The following is a 12,386-nucleotide window of genomic DNA, read 5'->3' on the forward strand; positions in this document are numbered from 1 at the left end:
GGATGTCTCTCGATTGCTTGGAGTCGCAGTCCGTTGAACTGTGGCTGAGGGAGTCGAGTCAGCCTACAAAGTACTAAGAGATGAAGGATGCAGATGGATCAGACTCAACTACTCAAGAGTAGTTAATTTAAACCAGAGAGAGAGCCAGAGAAAAGCCGAGGACGGCGAGTAACATGAAGGCACTAAATATAGTCTGTAAGCCTAGTGGTCTGCCCCTCTGTGATACTCGTTTAGCTGCAGATATAGTGTTGTTGGAACTTGGAGTGGCTGGTTATCGCGACAATCCAGGTTCATCATCCCAGACACTGCAGACAGATATTAAACCGTTAATTCTTGTTTTGCTTCTGTTTCCTTTGGAAGATCACTCTCTTATCCTGTAAATCATAATCATAATGTATCCATGATGGTTACTCACTCGCTTGTTGTCGTTGTCGTTGTCGCTCGTCGCTCGCTCTGATCGCTTGGTCGTTACTTACTGTCGCTACTCAGCATTGATGCACACGATCACTATTGAAAGAATCAAATCTCCCCACCATCGTTATCTCTTTGTTCGCAATGTCCTCGACTCAGTATCAAGAGCTCTGGCTGTCGCAAGACACGTTGGAACCCACAACTCGACCAACCGAACCCGTGCGATTGACATGGAAGATCCTGGCGTTTATTGCATCGACGCTGCTCCTGATCGGGTGAGTATCCTGCCATGAATCGAAAACAAAAAAAAAAAAAAAAAGTCCGTCTAACGAAAGATGAACAGATACCTAATCATGCCAATCGCATTCGAAAAGCCCGAAAGCAACCCCCAAGTTAACGTGTCGATCCTAACCATCGTCGCGATGGTCCTGGTCGGCTTCGCCTACGCGCTGTCCTTTGTCCTGGTCTGCTTCCAGATCCACCAGCGAACATACCTTTGTCACTCTGTATTCCTGTACGTCCTGTCCCAGCACATATGCACGTATCTAACCATCCCCGACCCCCCCCCCCCCGGGGACCATCGTTGAGGTTTAAAAAAAGAAGGTATAAAAGGCTAACCAAACGCCCTCCCCCTCCGCTAGACCCTGCTTGACCTCCAACCTCTGCGGCCTCTTCAACCTCGTCTTCAACATCTTCTGCCGCAACATCCTCCCCTTGACCAACCTCGAAACCATCGCCATCGGCCTCTCGTGCGCCTTTGTGTTTCTGTACGCGCTCGGCGCCCTCTGGGTCTACGGGCGGAGCATCGCGGACGAAACTCGCGTGCGGCACGCATCGGGCAGCCCCATCCCGCTGACGGAGGAGGAGATGCAGCGGCAGCAGCTGTTGCGCCTGCTGCAGGGGAAACAAGGGAAGAAGAGGTCGAGTGCGAAGGCGCTGCAGAAGACGTTCCGGGTGGATGTGCCGGAGGTGGTGAGTCCGGGGAAAGGGTGGCATCCGTATATGGGGACGAGGGAACAGTCTTTTGTTTGAGGAAAGGGGGGTGGGGGGGATATGGGTTATGAGACGAAGATTATGCTGATGAGATATGTTGTACTCCGTATGTGGTCTATGTATATTGCATTGGGAATGGGTCTGGAGTCCAGGTCCATGAAGTCATCTCAGCCGAGGTGAGATGCCATAGGAGAGAAGAAGATCGACGGTGGAATAGAGAGTGACGAGGGAGTTAAATAGAAGCACATGGTGGGAATATCTTTCGGCGCTGTTCCTGACGTGAATGCCAACGGTAGTTGACTCTAAATCACAGCGAGGGTTAACAATCCAACATCCACCATCACAGGATACTCTCCATCTAACCGAGCTCTATTATTCCCGTCCAAAACGGAGTGATTAGCTGACGAATTTATTATCCTCTGGAGAATCGGCACAAAACAAAACCTCGCAAGATGCCTCGGCAATTTCCGCATCGGGCGCCCCCCCTGGGACAGACGGCCGTCGTCATCCGCCTTCAAAAAGTCCCTCCATCCCCCACCCCCCCCTATCAAGCCTTTCTACGGAGTAATCCGTTTATTATCTGGCTACACTTACATACTTGTTGACTGCGGTTGACTATTTCCCCGAGCCTTGGGAACCAGCATGGCGAAACGAGTGACTCTGTTCGACCCTCCAGCGCTGGATGGGTCCAAGGCGCCAATCGAGAATGTCTTGGAACTGACGCCAGTTGTTGACATTGGGCCGGTATGTCTTTTTTTTTTTTTTTTTTTTTTTTTCCATTTTTCTTTTTAAAAAAAATTCAATTCATCGAGCTGATAATGGATCCTGGTTTCTAGGACGTCTTCACCAACACTCGCCCCCTATGGCACCCCCCAGGCGCACGAGGCATCTACGGGGGCGCCGCAATCGCCCAGTCCCTCTCGGCCGCCATGCGCACGGTGCCGACCGATTTCGCCGTCCACAGCATGCACTGCTACTTCGTGCTGGCGGGGGATTCCGAGATCCCGATTCTGTATCATGTCGAGCGGGTGCGCGACGGGCGCAGCTTCATCACCCGGACGGTGCAGGCGCGGCAGCGCGGCCGGCCCATCTTTACGACCACCCTGAGCTTCAGCAAGGCGAACAGCGGCGGGAAGAAGAAGCTGGAGCACGCGACGCACAAGCCTGATCTGGCCGAGCCGGTTGACGGCACCCGGGTGTCGCTGGAGGATAGCCAGGGTCCGTTTGAGACGCACCGGGCGGGGACGGTGAACCGTGAGTTTTTCTTCCCCCCCTTCTTCCTCTGGACGTGGAAGAAAATGATAAAAAAAAAGAAAAAAGAAAAAAAGGATAGATGATAGATATGACGGGACAGTGCTAAAAAAAAGATACGTTGCATATTGATAGGCGACTCGCCCAACCCAGAAGACAAACGGGTGCGACGGTTCGCGCGGGCGCGCGGGCGCATCTCCGACGCCGGCGGGCACCAGGCGCACCTCTCGGCGCTGGCGTACATCACGGACAGCTACTTCATCGGGACGGTGGCGCGGGTGCAGAACATCCCGCGGTTCTCGTCGCCGGCGGAGCTGCGGGCGGCGCTGCAGGCGCTCAAGAACCCGTCCGACCTGGACGACGAGGACATTGCGCGCGCCATCACGGAGCTCAAGGAGGAGGAGGCGGCGGATCTGCGGCGGCGGCTGGAGGGCGCGCTCACCAAGGCCACGGCGGAGACGCAGCAGGCGGACCGGAAGGAGGTCGGCATGATGGTCAGCCTCGACCATACGATCTACTTCCACAACCCGTGGACGTTCCGGGCCGATGAGTGGATGCTCATGGAGATGGAGAGCCCGTGGGCTGGGGAGGGCCGCGGGTTGGCGATTCAGAAGATCTGGTCGAAGGATGGGACTTTGATTGCCACGTGCACGCAGGAGGTATATGTTCATATCCCGTTCCCGTTCCCTTTCCCCTTCCCCTTGGCCTTCGGAGCGGGGCGGTCCAGAGTAGACTCGGAACAGGTTTTCTAATGCATTTGTTTACAGGGAGTGGTGCGATTGAAGCAGGATGAACCTCCTCGTTCGAAGATTTGAAGCCCCCGTCGCCGTTCCATCCATCCAACCAACATACCCATTATACCACATTCTCGTGTTCCTCATTTCCATTTTCATACCGCTGGGATAGACCTTGAAGCGATAGCTAGCTGCTTGTCACCTGTACTTATATCTTTCGATTCTGTAGATTCTTTCACATTCATAGAGCGCTCGCCTAGTCGCTGAATTCCAATCTGAGCCTGAGCCTGAGCCTGAGCCAGAGCCAGAGCCCGAGCCCGAGTCACAGCCACCCGGCCCTTTCTGTCTTGAACGATATGACCGAGAAAAAAAAAAAAAAAAACCTTCATCTCTTGATCCGTAGATCAAAACCAAGTCAATCTGATAACATGCGCCGTGGGCAGGAGAAAAATCCGCAGTTGAACACCGACCCAATGAACTGAACCATAATGGTGAGAAAAACGCCAGAGAAAACACCAGATATAAAGAAACCCCGAACGAAGAATGCAGCAGGAAAAGAGAAACAAAAAGATTGAACAGAGACTTTTCGAAGATCGATAATCAGAAAAACCGCCCACCCAAGTTCGCTTTTTTTTGGCAACCCCCCCCCGATGATGAGAAAGAAAGGAAGCGAAAAAGAGAGAGAGAGAGAGAGAGAGAGAGAGAGAGAGAGAAAGAAAACAATAAAACCCCATGCTAATGCTACAGGTGAGTCAAACCAGAACAGAACCAAGCATGCTAATGCAAATGCAAATGCTATACCTCCAACTTCTCGTCCAGTAACGCACCGGTCTTCCTCTCGCAAAACTCCAGGACCTTGGGCCCCCAGACCTCGCGGCCCTTGTACTCGCCGATGACATCGGGCCAGCTGCGGGTCTCCTTTGCGAGATTGCGCAGTTCCTGCATGGGGAGCTCGTCGAGGGTGGTGAGGAAGGTCTTGACGCCGAAGACGATGGTGCCGGTGCGGGGCAGGCGGCGGAAGGTCTGGCGCTCGCGACGGATGACGATGTCCTCCGGGGCTGGGCTGGGGTTTTCCTCCGAAAGGGTGGTGGGGCGGTAGAGGATCTCGAAGAGGGTTTCGTTGGGGCGTTTGACCTCGACGAAGTAGTTGGAGCGTTCCATGGGGGAGGCTGGGGTGAGGCGGGCGAGGAATCTGGCGAGAATATGGGTTAGATGGTTGTTGTTGGGGTTTGAGATGGATGGCAAAGAAGAGGGAAGGGGGACTCACTTGCTGACGGAGTTGGCGACCTGTTGATGCCACAGAGGGACGGGGTTATGTAGCTGGGAGATGGTCCATCCGATGCGTTCTTTGACTGTCCAGCCGACGGGGAAGAGACTGGCGCTGGCGGCTCTGCCGATTGAAAATGGTCAATTTCCGGACCTGGACAACCCCCCCCCCCCAAGATTTCTCCGTACAGACGGAATATGGATGACTTACAAGTAGAATTCGCCATCCTCTCTCTGCATCAGGATACTCAGATCCTCCATGGTGAGGCGCACCGCAATCTCCAACGGATCCATTTGCGTATTCTCCCCACCAAACACAAACGTCTCCCCGGTCATGCGGTTGTGGATCGTCGACTCGTCGCCGGATTTCTTGCATTCAAAGACATTCGGGAAGCGCTGGCACAAGAACTCGACGACTTCCTCCAGCGCCTCGAGGCACGCGTCGTACGACTCGGGCAGACACTGCAGGACCTGGTCGCGCTCCTCCTTCAGCAGGCGGCTGCGCACCTGGTGCTCGTCCATGTAGTTCTTGTCGACGGTGAGCCAGTTGGCCACGTCCAGCTTGCGGATGTCCATCATGACCCGGTATCGTTCGCGGCCTTTGATGGGTTGCGCCGGGTACGGCGCCATGCGCTTGACATCCGTGCTGCAGCCGGCATTGGGGAGGATGCGCTGGAGCAGTGGCGCTAGGAAGCCTTTGCGAAACCGGATGATGAGGAGGGGTATGAGGGAGAGGATGAGGAGGACGGCCCATAAGAAGCTATTCATCGCCGTTGACAGCACACGCACACACACGGACACAGGCGCGCGCACACAGAGGATGATTGATTGAGTGATTGAATGCAATTGAGATTCAGGATATGACACGGGATAGAAAGGAAGGAAAGGAAAGAGGAAGAGGAAGAGGAAAAGGGAAAAGAAAAGAAAAGGAAGAAAAGAAGAAGAAGAAGCTTGAAGGATATACTACACCATCTAAGACGGAGCTGAGCGAGTATCCAGACAACAAAGCAGTGACATATCGGAAAAGGAAGACCCCCACCCTCAACGGGGGTGGGACAATGGCTTCAATTATAGTTGCCTGGATACAGCTCTGGCAGCTGGTACCGACCCGGAGGAACGACGACGACGAAGATCATCGTGGTCAGACGATGAACTCCCCAAACGATAGTCCGGATCCCAGGGAGCAACAGCATTGAAGCGTGATACGTTCAATTCTTTCCCCGCAAAAGCCGCAAAAGAAAACGAGGAAAATTCAATCAAATCAAATCAAATTCAATCAAATGAAAATAAATGAAAATAAAAAGACCTAAATATCATGCACATGATCGCGACGAGTTTCTCAACTCTGCGCCGTGAGTGGTGAGTGGTTCAAGGGTTAGTTAGGTTAGGTTAGGTTAGGTTAGGGTACCGTACTTCAGTCCTACAAAGTACTACTAAGAGTCTAAGACTCCAGTATGCACTGAAAAGCAAGCTCCACCGGGGAAGAATCAAGAATGTCAATGACTGACTAACTCTGCAGTGGATCTGGAGATTTTCAAGACTTCCTAACTATTAACTAGTCTAGCGATTCTCGATTCCGAGCTCATGATTGGGGCGCCAGAGTAAAAAAAAAAAAAAACCCATGCTCTGGTTAGGCTCCCCGCCATGGTGACTAGGCATGGATCGGTCAGACAAGAGATCCAGATTTTAATTCATTATTATTGTACTCGGTAAGTATCTATCTATCTATCTATCTATCTACCTATCTTCGACATGATACGGCACCCACTACTGTGATGCTGACGGTGAGAGAGAGAGAGTAGGATAGGTAGGATGGGGACATTGGGATATAGGTCCAAAAAGATCCCAATGTCTCTCGCTGACTCTGTGCCCTAGGTAACCATTCTATCTATCCTCTACCGAGTCTGGACTTCTTCTCTCTCTCCGACAGTATATCGAATCGACATCATCCGGTGCAGCTCACGCGGATGAAGTCTGTGCGCCCCAGCCAGACCTCGTGAGCTGAAGGAGGATCCCCCTGCCTATCCTGATCCTATGGAAAATGATCCCTCTTCTCCTGTCGATGGTATCGAAGTTCCTTGCGGTTCCGTTGCAGCGGGAATGGACTGTCTCTGTGCCCGAATTTGTCCATCGCAGGGCTGGCTGTGAGGAAGATCAAATGAAATGGAAAGGCGCCACCACCGAAAAGAAAAAAAGAAAAAAAAAAGGTCAATCAAATAGGAAGAAAGGAAATCCTGCGATCCCGACGTGCTGGGCCAACCGTGAAGAGGAATCCGGATCGAGATGGATAACTTTTACTTTTTTTATTTTTATTTCTATTTTTTTTTTGGTATGTGTTGGAGTCCTTACTCCTTCGTCCTCACCGTTTTAACTAGTTCCCCATTGAAGTATGTCCGGAGGAGTCTATCAATAATGAGGATGGGATTCAACTTCAAGGAAAAGATAGCGCGTGGGATGTACAGACAGACAGACAGACAGACAGACAGACAGACAGACAGACAGACAATCAGTAGTAAAGCGTGGACCCATCCGGAATGGACGGTCACCAGCAACAATCAGACCATCCAACAATCGCCTTCAAGAACAGACAGTCGAACGGTTGAACCTCCTGGTGAAGCTGACTCTGAAGCTGACTCTGACGTAGACGATGAGACAGACCTTCGGGGGGAGCGATAGCCTCCTAGTCATAGCCTCATAGCCTCATAGGCCATCAATCACAATCCCCCCAAATTGCCAATTCCACGCCTCAGATCAAAGAAAAGCCACCGATGTGACCATAGTCCTAGTCCTAGCAGGCTAGCAATCTGAACCTGGCAGCCGATCCACTTAGTCCAGAGTCCAGAGTCCAGAATCGGTTGATTATGGATCATTTTTTTTTTTTGCTTCACAGGCTCACAGCCTTTTTCCACATGAGAATAAAATGACTCCAAATCTGGGGTTTGCGCTGCAACCGCCGGTCAATAAGAAGCATCCCCAAAGCGCGCTTGCCGCTGTCTTTTAATTCATGGTCCAGTGGAGCAGCTATTGGGGTTTTATTTTTATTTATTTATGTATTTATTTTATTATGTTATATTTCCAAGGAATTTGTTTGTGGATGTTTCTTTTTTTCCTCTTCCCTTTTACTATGTCGAAGAAAGAGTAAAATACATAGTAGATAGATATCTACCTAGTAACTGCAAATGATTCCCTCGCTTGCGCTGCTCCTTTCTTTTTCTGTTCCCTTTGAGGCTTCTTGGCTCGAGGATCATGGCCAAATAAGACAGAGAATCCATCCCTGAAATAATGCTACTATGAACTATTCAATATTATGAACGGTCACGGGGGATCCTGCATTGCATCCAAGTCCAAGTCTAGGCTTGCGACTTGCGTCTTAGCACTTACACTTAGCAGCAACAATGAAGCCAAATTATTAATCAATTAATAAATTACCCCCCATCGATTTGAACCAAAGACCAAAGTCGATCATGGCCTTTTTATTTTTTTATTTTTTTTCCTCCTTGTATTCGTAAGTATTCATTTACTCTGTAGTCTATTGTTGATGGTCGGCTGGCGCGACTGAGGCTGTGCTTGTTGCGCAAGTACGGACTACGGAGGAGTACAGTGAGTAGTGCACTGTGCAAGTGCTATCTATCTATCTATCTACCCCCTAGATAGTAGATACATAATTCCCTGAGAGCGAAGAAGATCGTCGACTGGGATCCCTCTCTCCATCTATCCATCTATCCATCTATCCATCCATTCGTCCATGTATCTCAACTTGCGCTCCGTTCCCAGTCGATTTCATGATTCCATGATTCCATGATTCCATGATTCCATGATTCCATGATTTTATGACATGCCACCCCCCTCCCCCTACCTCTCATCTCCCCCATTCGTAATGGAAACCGCCGACTCGTGGAACGTGTAGACTTGGCTCACGGCTCACTTCCCGCAGCCAGCACACCAGGACAACCAGACACCGCACAGATGGGATGACAGGACCGGGGACAGGACATGTGGCAGCAGGAAATGAGGCAGGTGGTCACATCGCTCGACTGGTCCAGTCGGGTAGCGGTCACTGTCACTGTCACTGTCATTGTTCAATGTCAATGTCAATGTCAACGTCAACGGCAACGTCAACGTCAACGTCAAGATGGATGATCTGATCGGAGGAAACTGGGATGATGGGCACTGGGGAAGGCGTGGGTGAGGGGCGTCCACGTTGGTCAAACGCTCCTGCAGGGTGTTGTCTGCCGTCTGGGGAGAGGGGAACCCCTGTCCGGTCGTCGCGTGTGTAGTAAATGTGATTGATGTATGTATCCATGCCCAATATCTCATCAAAGACAGAGACAGAGACAGAGAGAAGAAGAGAGAAGCATGGATGGCTGTGTGACAATTGCAGCTTGGCTCGTAAATTATTCAACTTAAATTGGATTCATCAAAATCGTAGAGGTATAGGTATCTAAGGGCAAAAAGGCAAGCAAACAAACACATCACATCAGGAAGAAAGAAAGAAAGAAAGAAACGACATGGTAGCATCAGACCAGCATTTCCAAAAGTCAACCAAAAAGGACGCACTCAGTGGCCGGCTCGAAAGCAACGACAGACTCCTCGGTTTGGTATATAAGAAAAAAAAATAGTAGGTAGTGAAGAATTGGAGATCTGACCAATCCAGAGGTTCGTTTTTTTTTTTTTCTTTTCTTTTTTTTTCTTTTCTTCTTCTCGAAGACCTCGTCCGAATCCTCGCGATCACTCTGTAGTTCAAGCCAAGGGCCTGCGTGCCGGACACCAACGGTGCCCAGCAGCCATGGCTTGTCCGTAGCCTCGTCCCTGTGGAGCTGGCTTCGAATGATTCCATCCATCATCGCAAAGAGACTGTCCCCCCTTTTCTCTCGATACTCTCCTCCGTTGTTTTCTTTTTCTTTTTCTTTTTCTTTTTTTTTTCTTCCCCTTTCCAGCTGGTTACCGGAATTTGGCCCGGCAGCGGCCCATGACCTCGCCCTGGCAGACCAGCTCGGCGCTGAACTCGCTGCCGTCCAGCGTCAAATAGATATCGAAATACACTCGGTAGAATGTGCCTTGCGGTGTATCCATGCGCTCGAAATCGGTTTCGAGATTCTTCCGGGATAGATCCGAGGTCAGTGTCACAACCTCCGTGATTCCTGCATTCCGTGTCAGCTTCCCATCGCACAAATACTACCGCCACACAAACTTACGGGGATCTTTGGTGTATTCAGGACACACATCCTCGTCAGAGGCGTACAGGATGTCCTCGTACATCAGGGTCGCGCCCGGTGCAACCTGCCGGAAGAAGCTGACCTTGACCGGTTCGCCGATCTTGACCCGCTCCCCTTTCTGCACGAAGATCTGCCGTGTGTACTTGCATCGGTCCCGCCCGTCAAGACTGGGAACCCGGTATTGTTCCGGGTGGTAGCCTTCCTTGAATGGTTGCAGCGTGGCCATGAGGTAGTGCCGGCGAGCGACCCGATGGGTGATCACGCGCTCGGTGATACCCGCCGTCACGGCGCCTTTGACGATCGCGGCGACCGAGTCCATCGGCCGAACCACCTTGGACTGATACTGCGGTGGTACGTGCAGCTTGATCTGCTGGAAGAGATACTCGGATGCACCAAATCCTCCCACCACCAGGACGTTCTGCAGCGGGTCAATCTATGATCGAACTAAATAGCAACCGAGGACGGCGACTTACCTGGAGAGATCGGTTCTGCGCCTGGATCGCAATGATCTGGTTCCGTACCAATTCCAGGATGCGGTTCACCACAGGCTCGAAGCACTGCAGGATCTCCTCGTTCGTGAACGTCATGTAGCTATCTTCGATGCCCGCGTCTGGGAAGTCGGCCTCAATACCCACGTCCACAGCCCACTTCTGGCCGTTGTTGCGGAAATCCGCCTTGATGCGGTTCTCAAAGTCCATGATGCACTTGGCGTACACTTTTCCGGCGGTACGGGAGCCGTCTGGCAGTTTCATCTTGCGAATCTTCGCTCGGAGGATGTTGCTGAAGTTCCGGTTCAGAGCGGTAGAGCCACACGAATCTCCCGATCCAGCTGTACATTCAACGATGCTGAAGGGCTGCTCCTCCTCGACCTCGTACGCGATCAGATCCACCGTTCCTCCACCACAGTCGACGATCAGAATCGCATCCCCAACTTTCAACTGGAGCAAGCCCGACTTCGCGCAGAACAGCGCCGCGGCCTCGGGCTCCGAGATCAGCGTCAGGCGATTGTCATTCTCGTCGCGCAGGAATCCAGCCTGCAGGGCCGCCGCTCGGGTTGCCGCCTTTCCTGCATCGTTCCAGATCGCGGGCACAGTAAGATAATACCGGATATTGCGCTCTTCCCGGGTAAAAACCTCACCAAGCGTCTTCTGTAACTGAGCTCGCATCGCTTGTCGCAGCTTGAACAGATAGTCGGCGGCCACATCGATTTCTGATTTGCCGGGTGGCAGAGGCGGCAGGTTAATGGGATCAATGTAAGTGTTGCCGGAGAGCATGAGCTGCAGCTTGAACCATTCGACCTTCTGCACACCGGTCTTCGGGTAACCGGTGGGAGCGAGAGCGTCTGCGATATCCGGACCCCAACCCACCACCTTCTGATATTGATCGTAGTAGAGAACCGTAGGAATCTACAAACGAAACCCCAAGTATTAGTATCGCTGTAGGAACCGTTTCCCGTAAAGCCCCTAAGGGGTGGGGGGGGGAGCCGTACCTTCTGCTTGGTATGCGTTCCGGCTCCAGGCCATTCCGTAATGATATCCTCCCGCGCTTCGTTGTTCGTCGCAAACGCAAAAGCGACACCGGAGAACGTCGTCCCGAAATCAATACCCACAATCAGCTGTGCCTTGCTCCGCCCAGCGCCCTCCACCTCGACTGCGGGATTTCGTACTCCGTACTGGGGCTGCGGCACTGGAGGCGGAATTCCATGGGGGACGGGTTGCTGTAACGGATATCCAGGCGGTGCGCCCATTGGCTGGACGGGTTGGTGTCCATACTGCACGTTGGTGTTCAGCGCGGGAGGATGGTGGGCCAACTGTTGTTGACCGGGCGGCATGGGGCTGGTTGGCCGCCCCGCGGTGTTGTAGGTGTAACCTGGCGGGCGACCCAACGTATTTGGATTATTCATGGGGAGACTGGTTGACGACGAACTATGGCCCGACGGCGGAGAACCCGAGGGGGTCGCAAGGGAAGGGGCGATGAGAGTGTTGGTGGACGGGCTGGAGCTGTTGGCTTGGGTCGTCGAAACGGTGCTGCTACTGCTGTGGTTCTTATTGCGTCTGAAGCCGAAGGATTTGAATCGTGAGCTCATCAGGTCCATGTGAAATCAGACCTGTGACGGAGGGCAAACCGATCGAGAGAAGAAACGGGGGAGAGAGAGGGAGAGAGAGAGAATGTCAGGAGGAGAGAGAGAGGGAGGAGAGAGGAGGAGGGGGAAGAAAGAGAGGGAGAGAGAGAGAGAGAGTAAGAAAGAGTAAGCAAGACGATGGAGAAAGAATGAGGGCAGTGCCCGTTCAAAAAGTGGATGAAACAGACAACCTCTTTGTCCGATGGGATGATTTTCGATCGTGGAATGGGTTTAGGCAGACTTTTAGGTGGAGAGAAGAAGAAGAAGGATAAATAATACTACTACTACTCCGTACTAATAATAATAATAATATAAGATTGATAATTCCCGATGGAACACGAGAAGGAAAAGGGAAAAAATGGCTGGAGGGAATCAAGGGATCACGGTGCAAGT

General features: G+C 51.9%; 4 protein-coding genes across 4 annotated transcripts, besides 25 other annotated features; 2 read left to right on the forward strand and 2 right to left on the reverse strand.

The window, feature by feature from the left end:
- Positions 1–555: 555 nt before the first annotated feature.
- ACLA_020080 (uncharacterized protein) lies at positions 556–1,443 on the forward strand (the record flags this gene model as incomplete). The annotated part of the gene is made up of 3 exons (XM_001268726.1): positions 556–686; positions 755–925; positions 1,053–1,443. 3 exons carry the CDS (start codon positions 556–558, stop codon positions 1,441–1,443), a joined length of 693 nt encoding a protein of 230 aa, XP_001268727.1.
- Positions 1,444–2,046: 603 nt separating this feature from the next.
- On the forward strand, positions 2,047–3,407 carry ACLA_020090 (acyl-CoA thioesterase; the record flags this gene model as incomplete). The annotated part of the gene is made up of 3 exons (XM_001268727.1): positions 2,047–2,148; positions 2,241–2,658; positions 2,791–3,407. The coding sequence occupies 3 exons, from the start codon at positions 2,047–2,049 to the stop codon at positions 3,405–3,407; spliced, it is 1,137 nt and encodes a 378-aa protein (XP_001268728.1).
- Positions 2,156–2,179: a microsatellite.
- Positions 2,156–2,194: a microsatellite.
- A 257-nt stretch (positions 3,408–3,664) lies between the features above and the next one.
- Positions 3,665–3,706: a microsatellite.
- Positions 3,707–4,044: 338 nt separating this feature from the next.
- Positions 4,045–4,106: a microsatellite.
- Positions 4,066–4,101: a microsatellite.
- A 78-nt stretch (positions 4,107–4,184) lies between the features above and the next one.
- ACLA_020100 (heme-dependent oxidative N-demethylase family protein) lies at positions 4,185–5,423 on the reverse strand (the record flags this gene model as incomplete). The annotated part of the gene is made up of 3 exons (XM_001268728.1): positions 4,185–4,581; positions 4,657–4,779; positions 4,867–5,423. 3 exons carry the CDS (start codon positions 5,421–5,423, stop codon positions 4,185–4,187), a joined length of 1,077 nt encoding a protein of 358 aa, XP_001268729.1.
- A 480-nt stretch (positions 5,424–5,903) lies between these two features.
- Positions 5,904–5,936: a microsatellite.
- Positions 5,910–5,951: a microsatellite.
- A 77-nt stretch (positions 5,952–6,028) lies between these two features.
- Positions 6,029–6,058: a microsatellite.
- Positions 6,029–6,059: a microsatellite.
- Positions 6,060–6,369: 310 nt separating this feature from the next.
- Positions 6,370–6,401: a microsatellite.
- Positions 6,370–6,402: a microsatellite.
- A 553-nt stretch (positions 6,403–6,955) lies between these two features.
- Positions 6,956–6,983: a microsatellite.
- Positions 6,984–7,113: 130 nt separating this feature from the next.
- Positions 7,114–7,159: a microsatellite.
- Positions 7,114–7,160: a microsatellite.
- A 107-nt stretch (positions 7,161–7,267) lies between these two features.
- Positions 7,268–7,293: a microsatellite.
- Positions 7,294–8,361: 1,068 nt separating this feature from the next.
- Positions 8,362–8,390: a microsatellite.
- Positions 8,362–8,402: a microsatellite.
- Positions 8,403–8,431: 29 nt separating this feature from the next.
- Positions 8,432–8,482: a microsatellite.
- Positions 8,483–8,708: 226 nt separating this feature from the next.
- Positions 8,709–8,785: a microsatellite.
- Positions 8,786–8,972: 187 nt separating this feature from the next.
- Positions 8,973–8,996: a microsatellite.
- A 138-nt stretch (positions 8,997–9,134) lies between these two features.
- Positions 9,135–9,159: a microsatellite.
- A 153-nt stretch (positions 9,160–9,312) lies between these two features.
- Positions 9,313–9,352: a microsatellite.
- A 193-nt stretch (positions 9,353–9,545) lies between these two features.
- Positions 9,546–9,580: a microsatellite.
- Positions 9,546–9,581: a microsatellite.
- Positions 9,582–9,596: 15 nt separating this feature from the next.
- On the reverse strand, positions 9,597–11,966 carry ACLA_020110 (Hsp70 family protein; the record flags this gene model as incomplete). Its single annotated transcript, XM_001268729.1, has 4 exons — positions 9,597–9,796; positions 9,851–10,289; positions 10,345–11,277; positions 11,361–11,966. The coding sequence occupies 4 exons, from the start codon at positions 11,964–11,966 to the stop codon at positions 9,597–9,599; spliced, it is 2,178 nt and encodes a 725-aa protein (XP_001268730.1).
- Positions 11,967–12,017: 51 nt separating this feature from the next.
- Positions 12,018–12,109: a microsatellite.
- The last annotated feature ends 277 nt before the right edge of the window (positions 12,110–12,386 follow it).

The sequence above is a fragment of the Aspergillus clavatus genome, genomic scaffold (genome assembly GCF_000002715.2).
Source record: "Aspergillus clavatus NRRL 1 1099423829805 genomic scaffold, whole genome shotgun sequence".
Taxonomy (NCBI): Eukaryota; Fungi; Ascomycota; class Eurotiomycetes; order Eurotiales; family Aspergillaceae; genus Aspergillus; species Aspergillus clavatus.